The sequence below is a fragment of the Notamacropus eugenii genome, chromosome 1, assembly GCF_028372415.1.
Source record: "Notamacropus eugenii isolate mMacEug1 chromosome 1, mMacEug1.pri_v2, whole genome shotgun sequence".
NCBI lineage: Eukaryota > Metazoa > Chordata > Mammalia > Diprotodontia > Macropodidae > Notamacropus > Notamacropus eugenii.
Genome location: NC_092872.1, coordinates 720048848 through 720071160, shown reverse-complemented (window position 1 = coordinate 720071160; position 22313 = coordinate 720048848). Strand labels below are relative to the sequence as shown.

The 22313-nt window shown below is 41.5% G+C and overlaps 1 protein-coding gene and 1 long non-coding RNA gene across 5 annotated transcripts in view; one reads left to right on the top strand and one right to left on the bottom strand.

Annotated features, from left to right (window-relative positions):
- The window catches only part of LOC140522114 (uncharacterized), a 52962-nt gene that overhangs the window by 1591 nt on the left and 29058 nt on the right, over positions 1 to 22313 (top strand). For both annotated transcript variants that reach the window (XR_011973216.1, XR_011973215.1), the window contains exons 2-3: positions 1818 to 1873; positions 6182 to 6292. This is a non-coding gene — a long non-coding RNA (uncharacterized lncRNA). The remainder of the gene's footprint in view (positions 1 to 1817; positions 1874 to 6181; positions 6293 to 22313) is intronic.
- LOC140521996 (uncharacterized) lies at positions 24 to 17669 on the bottom strand. 3 transcript variants are annotated; one of them, XR_011973208.1, is made up of 6 exons: positions 17546 to 17669; positions 17252 to 17324; positions 16445 to 16621; positions 15792 to 15944; positions 11848 to 11943; positions 24 to 5562 (listed from the first exon to the last, which is right to left on the bottom strand). XR_011973208.1 is itself a non-coding variant. In XM_072637086.1 (6 exons), the coding sequence occupies exons 2-6, from the start codon at positions 17322 to 17324 to the stop codon at positions 5228 to 5230; spliced, it is 807 nt and encodes a 268-aa protein (XP_072493187.1). In that variant the 5' UTR covers positions 17546 to 17669; the 3' UTR covers positions 24 to 5227. The 3 variants fall into 3 exon arrangements, 1 of the variants encoding a protein (XP_072493187.1); XR_011973209.1 differs by having other exon boundaries at positions 16445 to 16757; positions 17546 to 17659; XM_072637086.1 differs by having other exon boundaries at positions 15792 to 15917.

Below are 22313 nucleotides of genomic sequence, written 5' to 3'. Positions count from 1 at the left end.
TAAATCAATTACTCAGAGGCCTCTCAAAGTGATGACAGAAAGTTTATTTACTAGATTCTCAAGAATCAGGACAATCCTACACCAGTTCACCTGGAGTAGGAAAGCAGAAGACAAAGAAAAGGCAGTGATTTATACAGACCCTAATGCAAGGCCCTCCCCCCCCACTGACCATTATTCTCATTAGCTGAGAATACGATCGAAATCTAACCAATCCCTTTTGAAATGAAGACACTGAAGAATTAGGTAAACTTTATCCAATCATTGAGACCCTAATGTGCTACACAGTTTTACATCCTTATATCGAACTATTCTGTTCTAAAAATATAGTAACCTTGAGCCTCTCAGTCTTACCTCACCCCTGGGAGAAGAATTACAATCTGAGAAGTCTTCACGAAACCTATCCCACTCAGTGCCTTGAGGAGGGTCATAAAGGGGTTGAGCAAAAAACTGAAAGTAGCAATCCAGAGTCTCCAAAATCCAGCCATGCCTAAAAACACTGACACTTGTTTCTTAGTGGCTGGAACAGGGATAGACAGGATGGTCCTTTTTAGCTCAGAGGTTGGGGAGTGAGAGGTGGGCCTGAGTTCAGGGCCTAGATACTTTATGGACTGGCATGCTATCTGGACTTTGTTCAAAGAGACCCTATAACCTTCAATGCCCAAGAAATTAAGGGCTTCAGTGGCAGCAGCCAAAGAACCCGCCTGGGTGGGGCTACAGATAAGAATATCCCCCACACACTGAATTAAGCTACTACCTGTTAGTTTCAGGTCCTTTACGTCCCTTACTGAAACCTGGCCAAATAAAGGAGGGTTACATGGAAAGGCAAAAATAAATTGTGAGTATTGTCCATGAGGCTTTTTTGCAGGAAGGATTGCAGTGTTGCATGGAGATGAACAAGAGACAAGGATTTTATACTTAAGGAATTTTTCAATGAAAGGTTGTAGTTCATCCCAGCCCTCAGGTTTAATCAGATACTGGCTGAGATGGAGGAGCACTTTAGGGTCTGAGAGGCTAACAACAGGTGGGGTGGCAGAAGTAGCTCCCTCTGGAGTTCCCAGATCCCAAGCAATTGGCTGCACTGTCTCCCACCCTCTCAAGAGAACATGGGGAGATTTAGTGAACAGAGGGAAAAAGGAGATGGGAGGATTAACTAGAGAAAACTGGCTCCCCCAACTTCACCATTAGCCTCCTTTCCAACAAGGGGACAGAGCAACAGGAGGACATAAGGAAGGAATGTTTAAACAACAGATCCTCTAGTAGGCTGGAGACATTCTTGAGTTTCCCCTTCAATGTCTATGACCCAGGGGGTCAAGGGGTGGTTAGGGCCAGAGTAACTGGCTAAAGCAGAGAACTTAACCATCTTAAGGTGGGTAACCTTACCTTCAGTCTTTGTTTTTGCCCAGGGCTTGGTGAGAGAGGTGGAGAAAGTGTGAGCACTGCCACCACCCAGGCTTTCCCATTGTTCCAAGTCTTCAGAAGACTGGAGGACAGGGTCTTGGGGGCAGCTCCACCACTTTATCAACCTGAGGGGCCCTTCAGACAAATGGGACAAAAGCCCTTCTGATCCAAGGGAAAAAGGTCTGGGCTTGGGCTTCTACCTCATCAACTACTTTAAGCAACTTCTGTCCCAGGGCTTAGATGTGGTAACCCAAACCATTTGGTCAGTCTCCAAAGAATGAGAATCTACGTCTGTTCTACTTTTCCTAAAAGCTAAGTTATTATTTTTCTTTTTTAAATTAAATACATCCAATTAAATACTTAGCAGCTTTTCAACATTGTAATCACATTCTCCTACATTTTAACTCACCATTTCACAGCATCCAGATCAAAAGAGAATTGAATTTCCGAAGAACGTAACTGCATCACCCACTAGGTATGATTTTTAAAGTTCACATTACTTACCAAATAATTTCCTGAAACCACAATGAAATTTTGAAGCATAACAAAAGTAACATTACAGATTGAAAACCAATTTTACTGTTCTGACCAGAAACTTAAAACAAGACTTGTTGCCATTTAAATGACATCAGTTCAGTTGAATACATTCTCCAAATTGTCGACTTACGCAGAAAAACCTTTTGTCCAGCTATAATGCGAACGCTCTAGATCGACTGTTTTGCTTTATAAAAGTATTTGTACCAGAAAGTTTTGTTCTACCAAAATTCAAAATGAGTGCCCATCAACTGTTGAATAGGTAAAGAAATTACAATGTATTCGTTCAAAGGAATATTATTGAAGAATAATGAGAAACATCAGGATTTCAAGGAGAAAAGCTGTATTTTTAGGGATTTAATCAGAGTAAGTAAATTTAGATGTTTAATGAGGTTTCTTATGTAGGGAAATCTATTGAGGGCTTGAGCAAGAGACTTAACCCTGTTAATTAGATCGCTTTTATCTCCAGCAAGATTTTTGCCACATACACTTAAGTGCTGTTCAAATCCAAGGAAAACCATTCAATACCACAACAACAATCATATCTTCCAACCACTGACTCCAAAGAGGCCAATGTTATATGAAACCATAAAACTGCAGAAAAATACTCTAGGGAAAAGGCAGAGTGGGGACACATTCCACACAATCAGTCAAAATGTGAATCTGCAGATGACTGAGGCTCAAGTCCTGAGCTTCTACCTGCAAACTTCAGACTCAAATGGAAGAAAACAGGGAAAACCATTAGACCCTAAAGATATGATAAAATAGGATGACTTATGGATAGGAAATGACAGTGATGCATAGAGGGAGGGGATTAGGTCTGGGAGACAGAGTGGCTGAAGAGCCATTAACAGAGGTTCCTAACATTGTACAGGAGGCAACAACTAAATATATTCCTAAGCAAAAGACCAACAAAGAAAAATTCCTGTTTGATGAGGCCTTACAAATAGCTAAGGAAAGAAGGAAAGGGAAAAGGGGAGATTTCCCCCAAATGAATTCATAATTTATGAGATTAGCAAGGAGAGATGAGGTTTTCTTGAATGAGCATTGCAACAAAACAGAACAATTGAATGGGAAAGACAAAGACCTTTTCAAGAAAATTTGACCTATCAAGGGAGTATTGCTTGAAAACATGGGCATAAGGACTACTGGAGCCAAAATGGTAAGGTGAGGCACTGACTTGTCTAGGCTCTTCCAGATTCCCTTGAAAACAACCTTGCAATAATGGCTCAGAATCAGTTGTAGAGGAGTGAAGCAGATTACCAGCCTAGGACAGCTTGAAGGATGAGCAGGAAGGGTGTCTCACCACAGAGGGAGAATGCAGTAAAGTGAAGAAGCCAGTGGCAGGCTTCACCCTAGGGAGTCATGGCATATTTTAGGGAAGTCTTGAGAAACCTTGGGGTTTCTGAGATAAATTGAATCCCTTTTTAGGGTTTCATGCACTATATGAAATATACAATGTCTGATGAAGCCTGTGCTACAGGGAGAGGGGACAGCTCATTAATTAGATCCATCAGTTTTATCTCTAGGAAGATTTCTTCAACGCACATTTGGAGCACACAAACAAAAATTTATGAGATTCAGGTGATGACCTTGCCACAATTGTGGCTTTTACAAGGCTTCCTTCTACTGTCAACATTGTGCTGTCTACTGACCTGCCTCCTCCAAGGAAGGGCAGGTCCTCATTGAGCACATTCCTAAGTCTTCCCTCCACTAGGAATCCTTGATAGGAAGGAAGAGATAGTCTCTGACTGCAGACCTTTCCTGACTCCAGACAGTGCTTGACTGTTATGTGAAATTTCTGATGTCTAACATGCTCCATAGTCCATCTGAATGTCTTTGTACATTCATTTTGAGAATATGGTTGCTATCTCAGGTGAATTCTGATAGGAAATAAAGGACAATGTTAGCTTGAACACTTTTGATACTGATTACATTAATGAGATATGACCTTTAGAATGGATTTTCTGATGTTAGAGATGAATATTTCTCCCATATCAATAAACAATTAATGAATTAGGACTAAAGTTTTTCCCCATTTCCTCATTCAGAGATTGGCCACTATGATTCAACCAGTCTTTGAGGGGCAGGGTTGATGATCAGATGAAATCTTGGGCAAGACTTGTACAATTGTGAAAATTTAGATCTGACCAAAATTTTTACAGATTTTATTCTAGGTGAATTCTGGCCCATTGTGTTTTATTCAAACAGGTCTGAGGGGCAGTGGACCCATCTGGTCCAGATTGCCCTAGGTAAGGGTGATCTGGATAGAAGTAAGTCTCTTTGTCCAAAATTGAGTCAAGGTTCATGCCACCCCCCCAAACCAGTCCCTCATTAGAATGAGTCCAAATCTCATTATAATACTTATTTTCTCATTAAGTTTTAACTAATCAGAATTGATTAATGCCTTTTGGAAACTCCCACTTATCTGAGGCATATAAGTGTTGAAAGGTCTCCATGATTCATGTCTGGTTTGTAAGAGACAGCTAAATGACCACTGTTTATTAACTGTTAACTGGCCATAATTAAATGATTACCCGGAAATTAAGTCTCTTCAACTTTACTTTCATCAGCATTGTATAGTAAGGTTAGAGTGTATCTAAAAAGTTTTGTCACATTTGATATATCTCTAGTGTAGAGTCTGTTACGTGCAGCAAGCAGGGAGTTTAGTCTGAAAGTTTAGTTTTCTGAAAGCCTTTCTGCATTGCTTAAATTCATAAGGTTGCTCACCATTGTGGATTCTCTGATGCACAGCAAGAGTGGAGCTAGAACTGAAAACTTTTCCACATTCATTACATTCATAAGGCTTTTCTCCAGTGTGTATTCTCCAGTGTCCAGCAAGACTGGAGCTCTGTCTGAAAGCCTTTCCACATTGATTACGTTCATAAAGTTTCTCTCCAGTGTGGATTCCCTGATGTGCCACAAGACTTGAGCTCTGTCTGAAAGTCTTTTCATATTGATTACATTCATAAGGTTTCTCTCCAGTGTGGATTCTCTGGTGTGCAGCAAGAGTGGAGCTTTGTGTGAAAGCCTTTCCACATGAAGAACATTTATAAGGTTTCTCCCCCTTATGGATTTTCTGATGTACGTGAGATCATGTTTAAATCTGAATGCATTTCCACAGTGATTACATTCATAAGGTTTCTCACCATTGTGGATTATCTGATGTTGAGAAAGATTAGAGCTCTGTGTGAATGCCTTAAGAAGTTTATCATACTCATAAGGCTGCTGTCTAGTCTCCATGCTCTGATGTACAGCAAGACTAGAGCTGCAACTCCAAGACTTTCCACACTGATTACATTTGAGGTTTCCTCTCACTGTGAATACTGTCATGAAAAAGGAAGGATGAGTGTTCACTAAAATGTACATCACATTCATGAGACTCATATGGTTTCTCTCCAGTATGACTTTTTTGAAAGTAAATCAGGGATGACTGTTGACCCATGGTTTGCCCACAATGATGACAACCATGAGGTTTCTCTCTTGTGTGGATTCCATCATTTATAGCACAGAGTTCTCTCCCAGTGAAGGCATAGGAACTGTCACTCATGAGGTTTTTTTGGTGTCCTTCCTTCACAGAAATCCTTAGCTTTTCAGTAGTCTCTTCCCTTCTAGGTCTAATCGTTCCCTCTGCAAAAAAAAAAACAAAAACAAATAGTAAAACATATATACAGACACATGTACACACACACATAATTATAAACCTTTCCCTCCATTGCAGGAAAATAAACTCATCTACATGATACGTCCCCAGGTAAAGATAAAAGTCTTCAAAGACACAATCACAATTGTTTGAAAATGCCATTACTCAGATTTGTAGGATAACTTAACTTGCAAAGAGCTTCGCAGACAGTCATATTGGAGCCTCAGAAATACCTGTGAAAATGGCAGAGTCAACATCCTTACTACAACATAAAGTCAGGCCATCAGCTCAGAATGGCTGAGTGATAATGAAAACTATCCCTGCAGCTGAGACTAGACGAAAAATCCTGCAAGTGGGCATGTTCTGCCCACGGAACTAGATGGGCCTTCTCCATGGTACTTACTTTTGTTCTACCTTTTTTTAAGAAACAATGTTATCTTTTAGTATGCTCGACTTTTTTCTCCCTTCCCTTTGGGTCTTCCTATTCTCTGAGACACAAAAATATTGAAATTAGGACAATTTACGTCTACAGTGGGGTTTTTAAGTTCAAGGGGAAAGAAGAGTCAATCTCTACCAATATGGTAACCTCTGTTGCCTTATTTTTAGAAACTGCCATGGCAACTGAGCAATGACAATGCTGATGAGTCAATAGCCAGCAACACTGGATCAGAGCTACCACCAGAAAGAAGTTTGGGACCCACTGAAGGCTCAGATACAGTAAGTTTTTATTACCAATAAAATATTTCCAAATTAAAATATGTACTTTTAAAAAGCAAAATAATATTATGCATGTAACAGACAACAGTATGTCATAAACATAATTTTTATATGTACTCAAAAAACAAAAGTACAGGTGACTCACTTCATTGCAATATTTGCTTTGCTGCTGAGATTTGGAATTGATTCTGTAATATCTCTGAGGTGTACCTGGATTTTTTCTTGTCCTGATTTGAATCTTTTTTCCCTAATTCTCCTCTCCTTAAACTATTATTTCACTCCTTGAATTCCCCTTTATTCCATTGTATCCCATTGGACTAGATTATCCTCCTGCTTCCTAAAACTCTCCTTCCCCTGGATCACCTAAGACCAAGGTTCCTCATCTCTTGCTTTTTCTCAACCATTTTCAAGTTTCTGTGACAAGTTGGCAGCTTCTTGACACCAGGGACTGCACCTTTTCCCTTCCTAAAATGTGAGGTGCCTCAAAAACTGGAGGTGCTTAATCCACGTTTATTGACTGACTGGTCCATGACTGACATCAGGGCCCAGATTCTACCTCAATTCCTGTATTCTCTTCTGTTTCTTATTTGGCAAATGCAGGTTCTGGCCTCAGCCCTGTTACTCTCTTGCACCTTATCTCCTATCTGAGTGAACTTTATCTGGTCCTAACCCTCATGGGACCAGATGAGGTCTATACTAAAGATTGCAGAGACTTCTTTTAAGGCTCCTGAAGCATCTTATACTATGGAACACCTGGGAATTTCTACTATTCACTTCATCAGACTGAGAGTGGCTGTCAAATTCAATGAATCTGCCCAACAATTCTCCAAGAAGGGGTCAAAGACTGAGTCTTAGAGATCAAACAAGGGACACAGGTAGATGATTTAGATAAAGCATATCTTTGAATTAATTCTAAGTGAGGCAACAGCCTTTGCTAGTACTTAGATGCTGCTGAATGGAAAGAGAGACAATCATAAAACTAGGCTCCATGAGTACACCAGAAACTTAGGGTATGTATTTTCAGGGTGGACCTCACTGGGGCAAGAGTATCCTTTGACATTTCCCTGACTCCCTTGGGGTAGTTAGGTGGTGCACTGGAGAGAGCACTGGTTAGGAATACTCAAGTCAAGTCTAGCTTCAGACCCTTACTACAGTTAGGACCCTGGGCAAGTCACTTAGGGGTCTTGGCCTTGATTTCCTCATCTGTAAAAGGAGCCTGAAAAATAAATGGGAAAAAACTCCAGTACCTTTTCCAAGAAAACCCCAAATGGGATCATGACTCACAAATGAGTGAAAGGATTGAAAACCATGTAGCTGAGATCTCCTCTTTCTCTATTTTATTCATGTAGGCATTCAAACACATAAAGTTTCCCCTAAGAGATGCTTTTGCAGTATCCCATAAGATTTGGTAGGTTATCTCATTATTGTCATTCTCTTGAATGAAGTTGTTGATTGTTTCTATGATTTGTTGTTTAACCCACTCCTTCTTTAGGATTAGATAATTTAGTTTCCAATTAATTTTTGGTATATCTTTCCTTGGCTTTGTATTACATATAATTTTGATTGCATTATGATCTGAGAAGGAAGCATTAACTATCTCTGCCTTTCTGCACTGAATTGTGATGTTTTTATGTTCTAGAATATGGTCAATTTTTGTATATGTGCCATGTACCACTGAGAAAAAGGTATATTCCTTTCTATTCCCATTCAGTTTTCTCCAGAGATCTATCATATCTATATTATCCAGAGTTTTATTTACCTCCTTAACCTCTTTCTTGTTTATTTTTAGGTTAGATTTCTCCAGTTCAGAGAGGGGGAGGTTGAGGTGCCCCAGCAGTATAGTTTTGCTGTCTATTTCTTCCTTTGCCTCCTCCAACCTCTCCTCTAAGAATCTGGATGCTATACCACTTGAAGCATAAATGTTTAGTAATGATATTGCTACAATGCATTTTAGCAGGATAGAGTTTCCTTCCTTATCTCTTTTGATTAGAGCTATTTCTGCTTTTGCTTTGTCTGAGATTAGGATTGCTACCCCTGCTTTTTCTGCATCAGCTGAAGCAAAATATATTCTGCTCCAACCTTTTACCTTCACCCTGTGTGTATCCCCCCATTTCAAATGTGTTTCTTGTAAACAACATATTGTTGGATTATGGTCCAGAATATCAAAGGGACTAATGAAAAGTAGGGCTAGGAAAGGTGGCCTAGCGCTACCAGATCTCAAATTGTATTATAAAGCAGCAGTTATCAAAACCACTTAGTACTGGCTAAGAAACAGAAGAGTAGACAAGTGGAATAGGCTAGGTACTCAAGACACAGTAGGCAATGAATACAGCAAACTGCTGTTTGATAAGCCCAAGTATCCCAACTTCTCGGGTAAGAACTAAATCTCTGACAAAAATTGCTGGGAAAACTGGATAACAGTGTGGTGGAAACTACATATAGACCAATACCTGACAGTGTCCACAAGAATAAAGTCCAAATGAGTGCATGATCTAGGTATAAAGACTGATACTATGGACAAAGTGGAGGAGCCAAGGAATAGTGTATTTATGAGATTTATGGAGAAAGGAAGAATTTTTGACTAAAGAAGAGATAGAAAGCATTATGAAGTGCAAGAGGGATATTTTGGATTACATTAAACTGAAAAGTTTATGCACATCCAAACCCAATGCAACCAAAATTCAGAGGGATGTAGTATATTGGGAAAGAATTTTTACATCTAATCTCAGGAATAAAGGCCTCATTTCTAGAATATATAGAGAACTAAGTCAAATGTACAACAATACAAGTCATTCCCCAATTGATAAATAGTCAAAGGATATGAACAGGCAATTTTCAGAGGAAGAAATTAAAGATATCTATAATCATATGAAAAAATACTCTAAAGCACTTTTGATTAGAGAGATGCAAATGAAAACAACTCTGAGGTACCACATCACACCTATCAGACTGACTAACATGACAAAACAGGAAGATGATAGATGTGGGAGAGTTGGAACAGTAATTCATTGTTGGTGGAGCTGTGAGCTCCTCCAACCATTTTGGAGAGTGGTTTGAAACTATTCCCAATGGGCTACAAAAATGTGCATACCCTTTGACCCAGCAATGTCTCTTCTAGAACTGTATCCCCAAGAGATCATAAAAATGGGAAAGGGTCCCACATGTACAAAAATGTTTATAGCAGCACTCTTTGTAGTGGCCAAAAACTGGAAATCAAGGGGATGCCCATCAACTGGGGAATGGCTGAATAAATTATGGTATGTGAATGTAATGGAATACTGTTGTGCTATAAGAAATGATGAACAAGAAGATTTCAGAGAGGCCTCGAAAAACTTATATGATCTGATGCTGAGTGAAAAGAGCAGAACCAGGAGAACTTTGTGCACAGCAACGACTAGAGTATGTGAGAGTTTTTTCTGGTAGGCTTGAAACTTCATAGCAATGAAGGACTTAAAAAAAACATTCCCAATGGTCTCCTAAGGCAAAATATCCTCCACATCCAGGGAAAGAACTATGGAATTCAACTGCAGAATGTAGCACATCATTTTTTTGCGTGTATTATGTTTTGTTATATGCTTTCTCCCATTCATTTTGGTTTTTCTATACAGCATGACTACAGTGAAAATGTATTTAATGGGAACGTATGTGTAGATTCTATATAGAATTGTATGCCATCTTGGGGAGGGAGTGGGAAGGTGTGGGGTAGGTAGGAAAAAAAAATCTTAAGTTTTATGGTAGTGATTGTAGAACACTAAAAATAAATAACATTTAAAAACAAAAGAAAAAATTGGATAGTTATCAACAACTATCTTATCCTCCTCATCTTCTATGAGTCAGATGAAATGATGTTCCATCTGCTAGCTAAAGAAAACACCTTTCCACATTTAACCAACTGATTCCAGGACTTTATCTTCCTCAGTATACTGCCCCCTCCAGCATTCCCTTCTGTCACTACTTTCCAGTCTCTCCCACACTAATGACTCCTTCCCTACTACTACAAAGCGTTTCTCTCTAATGCTCAAAACATGATCCCTTGACCCATTCAATCCCAGAGAGATTTTTCCAATGTCTTTCTTTCGCTTCTTGGCTAAATAGCAGGAGGTGCCCAGGTACAACTGGTGTCTCCATCTCCTTTCTCTGGAATTTGCTGCAGTCTAGCTCCCAGTTTCATTGTTCACCTGAAATTCTTCTCTTCAAAATTACCAAAAACTTCCAAGTTGTTAAATTCACAGGTCATTTCTTCATCCTCATATTTCTTTCCTTCTCTACAGCTTTTCACAGTCAATCACCCTTCTTTTTCTCTCTCACTCTCTCTGGGATTTAGCAACACTAATCTCAATGTTCCCCAAACAAAAGTCATTCTCTTTCCTTCAGCCCTCCCATCCTCCTACTTTCCTAATGCTCTCCAATACATCCTCCCATTAGAGCAGGCTCATAAATGAGGTGTCATGCATTCCTCAGTGACTTTCACAAACACTTCTGTCCCCCATATTCAATCTTCTTCTAAGTCCTGTGATTCCACCCAGATATCATCTCTCCCATACACACCCTTCTCTCCCAACCCTTCCACTGTCTTGATTCAGGTTCCAAACACCACACACCAGAGTTATTCCAAGAACCTTATACTTGGTCCAGCTGCTTCAACTGTCCCTACACTCCACCATTCACTTACAAAGATCATCTTCCTAAAGTTCTTGACTGACCATATCACCACATTCTCAACAATCTCCTGTGGCTCCCTAGGAAAATGATCAAATATAAAATCTGTTCTAAGGCTATTAATCACCTATTCTCCCTTTACATACCCCTCTGCTATTCCTGTAAATATTCGTTCCCTTCACATACCCACCAAACATGCTATAATCCACTGGTTTGAGCCTCACTTCTGTTCTGTGAAGAGGACACTTTGCCTTCCAAATGTTTGGGGTTTCTAAGCCCTCTCCCGCCATGGAATACCATCCTGGCTTCCCTGGAGCCCCAGCTAGAACCCACCTTCCACAATAAGCCTTTCCAGTCCTCCTTCACTGTAGCACCTTCCCTCTCTCAATGAGATCCAATCTGTCTTGTCCATTAACAGGTTTCTACATGATTGCTGGCATGTCATGTGCCCACACAGTCTGTGAACACTAGGAGAGCAAGGGATCTTCCTTGTATCTCTTTATATTGCTTAAGAGAGGGTATGGCACATAGCAGAAACTTTCTAAGTATTCACTGATGAGAAAAATGCCTAAGATAGAGACCATATTTAAAAGCCTAACCCCCTTTTGTACTTTCAGGAAAGTTCCATGCCCCCAAATTCTAAATAATGCTTTTTTTTTTTTTTGGATTATAGATTTATCAGTAGGAGAATGCTTAGTTGCATGGTATCTAACTTTCCAATTTTACAGATGAGGAAACTGAGAATCAGTGGGGTTCAGTGACTTGTGCACAGACTCAATGCTAAAAGTCTCTGAAAAGAAATCCCAATTCAGGTGTTCCTTCCCCCAAATCTAGCACTTGCTTAGCTACAACACCAAGAGACACAGCTCTCATGTGCCTGCTTTTACCTCACTCACCTGGACAGCAGCTCCTCAGGCCTTCTTGTTCCAACATCAATGGCAACTCCCTTTGCTCCAAATAAGAAACCAAATATTCTCTGGGAATTGGAAGCCCTGATAATGTGTGAAAAGGAAGGAACATGGAGAAATATTTAGAATTTAGTTCTCTTTAGGGAAAACAGTGTACATACAAAGCTACTCCATTTAGAGACTCACTCCTTCATGTTCACAAACATCTGGCTTATTCTTCCATTAATGGTTGTAATCCAAGGAACCGAAAAAGGATGTGCCAGATCAGCATTGAGTTTCAGCAAATTAGAGCTTGATGGATCAGCTCTGGCTCTGTCTCCTCCTCAACTCCTCACCCCATGAAACCTATGAAAACCTGGCTACTGTTCATTCAGCAAATCAGTGCTCTTCTGGTGAGATTCTCCTTTTGGGGAAATTGATGAACCTTAGTCAAATTCTAACTCTTGGCCAGTCTCTTATTCCTGCCATTGATAGGGGCATGCAATCAAGGATGACAAGATGGTGGCCAGAAGTCCTTAAGCATAGTTTCCGCAGCATTTATTTTTGAGAACTTTGGGGAAAGATGGGGGAGATCATGGAGCCAACTGGGAATCAGAAAATTTGAACATAGTGCAGCTTCTTGATAGGAAAATGGACTCACTGCAGAGTTCCCATTATCTAGAAATTAGAGGCAACTGGTAGTATAATGAAGAGAAGCCTGAGACTAGAGTGAGGAATGCCAGGGTTTAAATCCAGCTTCAGAGAGTTACTAACTATGTGTGTGGACAAGTCACTTAGCCTCTGTTTGCTTCAGTTTTCTCAAATGCCAGATAGGGATAACAGTATCAGCCAATAACATAATATTGTAAAGAAAAGACTTAACCCCACAGCTGATGAACAGCAAGTGAAAAGAAAGGCTTATTGCCCTCTGTCCTTTCCCACCACCTGTGCTGTATGGTGGAGGCAATTTAAAGAAAGATTAAGGACAAATGTGAGACACTAGGCACAACTAGAAATTGTGACTTACAAATTGATGCTTTTCAAAAAGAAGGATATCCTAAATACTTGGCCCATCCCAAAGAGGAAGAGGTTACAAAGAGAAACAGGCTGAGCACTTTTCATATAAATGGCAGACAAAATTAATATCCAGGGAGAGGTTGGGCTAAATAATCCATAGGATTAGTTCTACATCTGAGATGCTTCCACACTGATCTACCTCAAGCTACCTAGAATTGCCAAGAGACAGCTTCAGGAGCAACAACAGAACATATGTGTTATCTTCACACAATGTACTGACCTTCTAGAGGAAAACCAGACAGCAAAAACACCCTGTCTCTTGGACAATGGAGACCAGCACATTTCCCTTTCTAGTAATAGATAAGTGCTCCAATGTCAGCACACTGAAAAATGAAGATATTTCCTTTGGTAGCAGACTAAGAGTGGCCAGGGGAAATGTCCTTACCCAAGGAAAGCAGGTTGTGGGCATTCTCCAGCATGACTGCCTTGTAAAACTGCTTCTGAGGATGGTCTAAGAGGTCCCATTCCTCAGCAGTGAAGTCCACAGACACATCCTGGAATGTCACCAGCTCCTAAACCATCAGGAGTCTCAAGATTTAGACCTGAGATACCCTCCAGAATTCAGGCAGTCTAACCCTCGTCAAGTGAGAAGAGGAAACTAAAGCACAAAAATTGGACTAACTTAAAAGTCTTATCCTAGTTTAGTGAGAATCAGCATTTAAAACCAGTCATTAAGAGCTCAGTGAAAACTTGAGAGACATATTTGAAATGATCAATTGGAATAAAGTGGAGGAATGTGTTACTATGGAATCTGGGACAAATGTGTCTTTTGTCTGTGAGATAGGAAAACCAAGGAAGAGAGAGAAAAGTGAAATTTCTTCCTTATCAGAACTGATAAAAAATAATATTTTATCAACAATATTCTGTCAGGTTTGTGAGAAGCTGCCAAGTAGAGCATATTCTGGGATGTGAGGGAGAGAATGTTTCCTATAGAAAAGAGAGGGAAGAAAAAATCTAGTTAATTTCCTGAGAGCTTGAAACAAAATGTTATCTAGATAAAAGATGAAAAGGATTTATAAGATAGACTAATTACAATCTAGACTGAACTGAAGGAGATGAGACTTTCCAGCCAAGTGAAGGAGAATTATCTGTTATTACAGTGTCTTGGGGCTGCCCTTTGTATAATCTGTCATGGCCAAAACATCTTATGCCTTTTCTTTATGATTGCTTTCATTTGTCAATAACATATTTCGTTATGAAAGTATTTAGCTAGAGTTGTTCATTTTTGTTTTTCTTTGTGTTCAAAGCAGACTGAAAGGACATCACTATGTAAGGGTTGAAGTCCAATGTGTGACATGGATGATCAGACTAATAGAGGCCACAAGGCTCTACCACAGGGTGGCAACAAATAGTGTCCATGAACATTTGTGGTGGAGATGCCTCTCAATTTGCACATCTCACTATTCTTTTGAAATATTGCAATTCTGCTTTGCTAGCACAGCTTGTTCTTTGATGTTCATAAGTTATGCTGGCTGGTCCTTTGCCACTGTCTCCCATGTCTCACCACTGATTCCAAAATTCTTCAGAGAGACCTTGGGAATATGGCCTTCTACTATGTCTTCTGACCACACTGAGTGCTTTCTTTGCATGTGTTCTCCATGAAATAGTCTTTTAGAGAAACATCCTTTTGGCATTTGAAAAACATGGCCAGTCCATCAGAGTTGTGCTCCCTGCTGCAGAATGTGAATGATTGGCAATCTAACCTGAGAAAGGACCTCAGTGTTCAGTACTTTGCCACATGACCTTCAGAGTCTCCTTAAGAGAATTCAAATGGGTTTCAAAGAAGATTCACAATTTCTCCATTTGCTGCTGTCAGTGGATGGTGCCATGCTGAATGGTGGACAACTTCAATTTTCTTTTTCTACATTTTCTGAAAAATTATTTCCCTCTACTACATGTTACTTTTTAATATTTGTTGTTTTTAAAATTTTAGAGCTCCAAATTCTATCCTTCTTTCCCTCTACTCCTTCCCCCGTAATGTAGATAATAAGCAATAAGATATAGGTTGTACATATTCAATCATGGAAAACATTTCTGTATTAGTAGTTTTGCACAAAAAGACTTGGAAAAAAAAAAGAAAAAGAATGTAAGAAAAGAGTTGAAAAACAGCATGCTCCAGTCTGTATGGTGAAAAGCATCAGTTCTTTCTCTGGAGACAGATAGTAGACTTTAGCATTAGTCCTTTGGGCATTTTCTTGGATCACTGCATTGCTGAGAAGAGCTAAGTCACTCACGGTTCTTCACTGAGCCACATTGCTGCTACTGTATACAAGATTCTCCTGGTTGTGTTCAATTCATGTCGCATCAGTTCAAGTAAGTCTTTCTGGGTATTTCTGAAGTCATCCTTTTCATTTTTTACAATCACATACATCAGTGAAATGATGACAAGACTTGCACTTGACTGTGTTTTGAGTGAGGGAGGGCTGTCCAGGTCACCAGTCTCACCTCCTCCAGAGTCATCTGAATCCAGTGACCACACATTCATGAGCATGAGGGAAGATGACCCAGGATGAGGCAATTGGGGTTAACTGAGTTGCCCAAGGTCACACAGCTAGTGAGTGTCAAGTGTCTGCATGGATACAGGAGCAAAGACAAGATGCAACAGAACAGAGAGGAATGAGTGAAAAGGTCTTAGGAGGGCAGCAAGTGGAGATGAGGGGTAATTAGTGATTGTAATGTCAATATGCCATGGATTAATTCAAAGGACAGAGAACAGGATGGTGTTGTTAGGGCTGTTTTCAATTTCCTACCTATTTTTGTAAAGAAACAGTCCATAGGGAGGGGATTGCCAGCCTCACAGATAATCCTCTTTGTCTATGGAAATGGCCTCTTTATTCTGTCTATGGGGGTCAAGTCTGTAGACAGAGTGCACTCACCTGACTTGGGGGTCTGCAGCTTCCAAGGGTCATTCCTTCTGGCTCCACACTCCCAGCCTGGGTCAGGCTTTAGTCTTCTGCAAACTGAGCTGGGGAGAGAGAAGAATCCCGGGGCAGGAGCCTGGCCTACAGAAAGTTACAGGGAGTGGGGCCCTGCCCGCAGGACAGAGAATGAATCCCAGACATAGGGTCAGATGTGACAAAGATGGTCCCACCATCTCCTACTACTATTCTTTTCCCTTCCTTTCCCCCATTCTCATTCAGATAACAAGGGGCAGTAGGTGCTTGGGATACCATACGGGATAAGAGCAGTCAGAGCCCCAGTGGCTCCTGAATCAGAGAGCTCCCTCTGACTGGGTCAAGGACCTGAGCAGAAGAGAGCAATCCAGGTCCTGACCTTTCCCCCACCCTCACCTAGACACGGAATGATCCTCTCAATTATCCTGTATTTGTGGCCCCCACCAAACCCAACCCTACTTAGTGGGTTACCTTGGAATCACCCCAGGCCCCTTCTCCTTTACCTCAGGATTACCACAGGAAATCTCCCACCCCTCAAACTCCACCCAAATATGCCCACCATTCTTTCATTTTCTGTATAAAAGTCAATGTTGACCCAACCAAACGGGCAGATTGAAAAAAACAAAAAATCTCACCCTCCTCCATTGGCAACACAATAAATCTTGTCTCTGAAGGAAAAAAAGGCCTGAGGGGCCCAGTTCCTTGGAGGCAGATCCAGGCCTTCACTCGGGCAATTCGAGGGTCACTCAGGAGTTTCACTTGTGTTTCATTCAAGACCGGATTCCTGGGTCCCTGAGGGTAATGTTTGAATTCTGTGAAAATTCAAAAATTCCATCGTAAATCTGGGGGAGGTGTAACCCCAGACTCTTGAGAAGTGATCGGGTGTAGCGGAAGGCCCTCGTCCCTACACGGCTCGGTGATGTGGTTGAAGAAAAGAGCCACGGGAGGCTGGAAAAGATAGACCAATTCCGTTTATTGATCTGAGGGTCAAGGTATTTATAGACAGAAACTGCAAGCCTACGAGACATTCTGCTCATCTCCTGTCCCAGTGATTTGGCCAGTCTTATTGTCTTTAAAGACTGTTGGCCTAGAGGACATCTATTTTACATATCCCTCATTTTCTGTAATTCTCACGTTGGTCTCAAGGAGACAGCAACATCTGGGGGGCATGGAGAGCCATTGCGGATGATAATGAGTACAGTCTCAAAGAACAGTTTCCCAAAGGTCTTTCCTGATCTTGTCAACAGCACTCCACCCTGGACCTCAACAATCGGGAGTCTGGAAAAGAGTTAGCAGGAGGAAGCTTGTCCAGGAACCAGGTTGGGGAGGGAGGGTTGCTCCAGGGGGATTTGAAGCTAGACTCACCACAGGGTCAGAGGGAGAGGATGAGACCCAATGGGATGAACAGTCAGCAGGTCTGTGAGGGGCTGGCTCAGACCTACCTGGCACCTGCACCCAGAGATGGCCTCCAGAAGGCAGAAATCTCAGGTCCAAGAGAAGACAGTGATCCCACATCTGAGGAAAGAAGGCAGAGGGAGCTCCAGTACAAGGGTAGAAGGCAGAAAGATCTCAGCTCCAGGGAAGAAGGCAGAACAATTTCAGCACAAGTTCCAGTTTTCAGCCCGCCCACTCCGGAAGGCTCCTCCCAGCCTCTGAGGCCCCCAGGAAGGGCCCTTTCCTCCAATAACACCCAGGACCCTTTCTCCCTCTCCTCCCCAAGCCCTGCCCTCTGTCACCTGGACAGCCTTGGCCACCGGGATGACCCCTCTTCTGCCCTAGACTCCATCCAGGCTGCCACCCTCCACCCCAGAGCTCCTGTTCCACGTGGGCCACCCCCTCGCCCCCAGCCTGGTCTTCTCTGAAAGCTCCTCCTCCTCAATCATACTCACATCTGATTTCTTATTGGAGAAAAGATTGAGGACTTTAGGAGTTGGGAGGGGGAGAGCAAGGCAGAGGCAAGCTGGAGATTTGCAGGCGAGCTGGGGATTTACAGCCAAACAAAGCTGAGTTTGAGGATAGAGGTTGTGGCTCCTTTAAAATCAGATCCCAGCAGGATAAATGGGATGTTTTACTATTTAAGGGCAGATCCACCCATAAGGTGTAGTAGACTTAAAATTCGGCCTTTAAGGGCATGTGTTAGTGATGAGGATGACGGGTGCTGGAGACCCCGAAATACCAACACGTCTGGTCCTGCCGAATGAATTCCACACAAGCCTTCTTAAAGCCAAAGAAAACAAAGCTTATTAAAGATTCGCAACCTTAGGTTGACTCTTAAGGAACTTAAGCATTTGTAATGCTTGTATTCCACCAGATAGAATCTTGACTACACAGAGTCTGAGTTGGATTGAATCTGAGGGCCTACATGGAGGCATGATGGACCTTAAATACAGAAAAGAGTGTAGGAGGGAGCTGGGGGGTGGGGGGCTGAGCTGGTCTGGTAGTCTCAGGTGATGGGAGGAGGGGTTTAGGGAGGGTTTTGAGGAGATTGGGGAAACTAGTGATGTGGTTGGGTGGAATGTAGGTGGGGCAATGCAGTGGTAACAGACAATGGCAGGCCAGGCTAGGCCTAGGGAAACAGATTTGAACATGAAAGATTCAGGAGGTCCTGGCTACAAATTTGAGTATGAAAAGCCAGGTTACATGGCAAGATTCCAGGGGAAGCTATCTGCAAATTTGAGTATGAAAGTCCAGGTGGGGTGATTCAAAGGGAGTTCAGGGAGGTTTCCAGAGCCTGAACCTCATCAGGCGTATAGATCAAGGTAAGCATATTTGAATAAAAACATCAACTGACCTGGGGTGAGGTGCTAAGGAATGGGTTGACTCCCAAAGCCTGTCCTCTCCTTCCATCAACATACAGAGTGAAAAGTTTTTCTAGATTAGGTTTAGTTTTCAAAGTCATGAAAGCTTTAGTCTGGTCTGAGTCACTGCCCTGAGTAGGGTCATAAAGGGTTTTAGTAATAAAACCAGAATTAAGAATCCAATCTACAAAATCCAGCCATGCCTAAAAACACTGGAACTTGTTTCTTAGTGCTTTTGCTCTCAGAGGTTAAAGAGAGAGAGGTGGGCAGGAGTTCATGGCCCAGATACTTTAAGGACTGGCATGCTATCTGGACTATCAAAGAGACCCTATAGCCTTCAATGCCCAAGGAATTAAGGGTTTCCGTGGCAGCAGCCAAAGAACACTCCTGGATGGGGCTACAAATAAGAATATCATGCACATACTGAATTAAGCTACAATCTACTGCTTTCAGGTCCCTTAAAACTCTTCCCAAAGCCTGGAGCCAGACTGTCCATGTTAGCAGGAATGGACTTGTTTCCCCAGGAAGAGTCCATTCAAAGGTAAAAATAAATTGTGAGTCGGTGTGTGTGTTTTCATCCTTCCTTGCCATCAGAGAAATGATGACATGACTTGCACTTGACTTTGTTTTGAGGGAGGGAGGGCTGAAGTCTATGTGAAGAGGTACACAGAAATCCCCAGGGATCTGAGTTAGTGTAGTGTATGTGTTGGGGATTGTTAGAGATGAACTTGACATGCAAAAAAGTTATCAAGAAAAATTTATTTTAAATGGAGTTCAGAGCAGGGAAGGCCTGTGTTCCTTCCGTGGAGGAATGGGTAGCTTCCAGCAGAAGAACTACAACCAGGTCAGCATGAGGCAGGACCCTTGTAGAATTGTGAACTTTGGATTTCCTGAGATACTGTCCCCTGGCCAAGTGACTTCATGTTCTCCTCTCTGATAGGCCCTTCCTCACACAGCTCCTTGGGCCTGCTTATTAGTTCCTGACCTCTAACCTGTCCATGCTAGGTCACAACCCCGATGTAGGAATGTGGACAACAGAACTTTCTTACTTCTCATAAGGACTATTGGAATAACAGCTTCATTAATAGCCCTGAGATCTTGAACCTTTGTTCCTGGAAGGATTTCAGGGTTGCATGGAGATGAACAAGGGACAAGGATTTTATATTTAAGGAATTTTTCAATGAAAGGCTGTAGTTCTTCCCAGGCCTCAGGCTTAATCAGATACTGGCTGAGATGGGGGAGCACTTTAGGGTCTGGGAGGCTAACAACAGGTGAGGTGGCAGAAGTAGCTCACCCTGGAATTCCCAGATCCCAAGCAATTGGCTCGACTGTCTCCTACCCTCTCAAGCAAACGTGGGGAGATTTACTGAACAGAGGGAAAAAAGGAGATGGGAGGATTAAGTAGAGACAACTGGCTCCCCAATTTCACCATCAGGTCCCTTTCCAGCAAGGGGCCAAGGCTAGAGGAGGGCATAAGAAGGAGTGTTTAAGCAACAGATCCTCAATAGGCTGGGGAGGGGGTATGTCTGGAGACATTCCCTAGTTTCCCTTTCGATGCCTACGACCAGAGGGGTCAAGGGGTGGTTAGGGCCAGAGTGACTGGTTACAGCAGAGAACTTAGGCATGTGAAGGTGGGTAACCTTACCTTCAGCCTTCGTTTTTGCCCAGGGCTTGCTGAGAGATGTGGAGAAAGTGGGAGAACTGCCAGCACCCAGGCTTTCCTGTTGTTCCAAGTCTTGAGAAGACTGGAGGACAGGGTACTGGCGGCTCCACCACATTTCCAACCTGAGGGGCCATTCAGACAAATGGGACAAAAGCCCTTCCGATCCAAGGGATAAAGTTCTTGGCTTGGGCTTCTACCTCATCAGCTACTTTAAGCAACTTCTGTCCCAGGGCTTAGATTTGGTAACCCAAAGCATTTGGTCAGTCTCCAAAGAACTCCCCAGATAAGGAAAATCTATATCTTCTCTACTTTTCCCAAAAGCTGTTATATATTGTAATATTATATTTATAATATTAAAATATTATATTATATTTATAATTTTAAATACAAATTTATAATATTAAAATATTATAAATAATGTTTATTTTTAAATTACATACATCCAATTGAATACTTAGCAGTTTTTCAAGATTGTGATCATTCTCTAACAGTTCAGTTCATCATATCCAGATCAAAAGACAAGTTGATTTCCTAAGAGTATAATTGCATCCCCCTCTAGGTATGATTTTTAAAGTTAACAATTATTATCAAATAATTTCCACAAATCCCAATAAAACTTCAAAGCATAATAACAAGAACAACATTACAGAAATAAAACAAATCTTCCTGTTTTGAAGAGAAAACCTTAGAACTTGTTGCCAGTCAAATGACATCAATTCAGTCGAATACATTTTCCATACTATCAACTTAGACAGAAAATCACTTTGTCCATCTATGACTTTAACAGTGCAGACAGACTGTTGTCCTTTATCAAAGTATTGATACAAGAATGCTTTGTTCCAGCAAAGAAAAAAGTGAGTACCCATCAACTGTGGAACCGCTAAAGAAATTACAGTATAAAAATTCAAAGGAATATTATTGAAGAATAATGAGAAACATAAGGATCTCACAGGGAAAAGCCATACTTTTACGGATTTATTCACAGTAACTAATTTTGGATGTTTAAGGAAATCTATTATAGTGGAAAACCTAATGAGGGCAAGCAAGAAACTTAATCTTGTTAATTACATCTCTAAGTTTTATCTCCAGCAAGGTTTTTCCAATATATACTTAAGTACTGTTCAAATCCAAGGAAAATCGTTCAATACCACCGTACCAAATGTATTTGGACAGCTAGGTGGTGCAATGGATAGAGCACCAGTGCAGGAGTCAGGAGGACCTGAGTTCAAATTTCACCTCAGACACTTGACATTGACTAGCTGTGTGACCTTGGGCAAGTCACTTAACCCCAATTGCCTCATTCTGGGTCATCTCCAGTCATCCGGATGAATGTCTAGTCACTGGATTCAGATGGCTCTGGAGGAGAAGTGAGGCTGGTGACCTGCACAGTCCTCCCTCACTCAAAACAAAGTCAAGTGCAAGTCATGTCATTGTTTCTCTGGTGGCATGCTCTTCTTTGCAACGAAGGGTGAACACAAGCAACAATTCTACCTTCCAAGCACTGATTCTGAAGAGGCCAAAGTTGCTCAGTTTTATGAAACCAAAAAACTGGAAAACATTTTCCTAGGGAAAAGGCAGAGGTGGGGGGACATTCTATACAATCATCCAAACATGATCTGGAGCTGACTGAGGCTCAGATTCTGAGATTCTTCCTGCAAAATTCAGACTCAAATGGAAGAAAACAGGGAAAACCATCAGACCTTACAGATATGATCAAAAAGATATGGCTTGTGGATGGGAGTTAGAAGTGATGCACAGATTCAGGGGATTAGATCTGGTAGAGAGGGCACCACAGGAACCACTGACAGAAGTTCTTAATGTTGTACAGCAGGCAATAACTAAATATATTCCAAAGAAAAAGAGCAACAAAGCAAAATGGCTGTTAGATGAGGCCTTACAAATAGCTGAGGAAAGAAAGGAAAAAGGGGAGATTTCCCCAAATGAATTCATAGTTTGTGAGAATAGCAAGAAGAGATAAGGTTTTCTTAAATGAGTTTTGCAAAAAAATAGAAGAAAACAACTGAATGGGAAAGACAAGAGATC

Coding starts and splice junctions, on each gene's coding strand:
- LOC140521996 (XM_072637086.1), bottom strand. CDS start 17,324: ATGTGGGATCACTGTCTTCTCTTGGACCTGAGATTTCTGCCTTCTGGA. Junction 15,918..16,444: donor TGTGTTGCCAATGGAGGAGG/GTGAGATTTTTT, acceptor AACTTTCTGTAG/GCCAGGCTCCTGCCCCGGGA. Junction 11,944..15,791: donor GCTGCAGACCCCCAAGTCAG/GTGAGTGCACTC, acceptor ACACATTATCAG/GGCTTCCAATTCCCAGAGAA.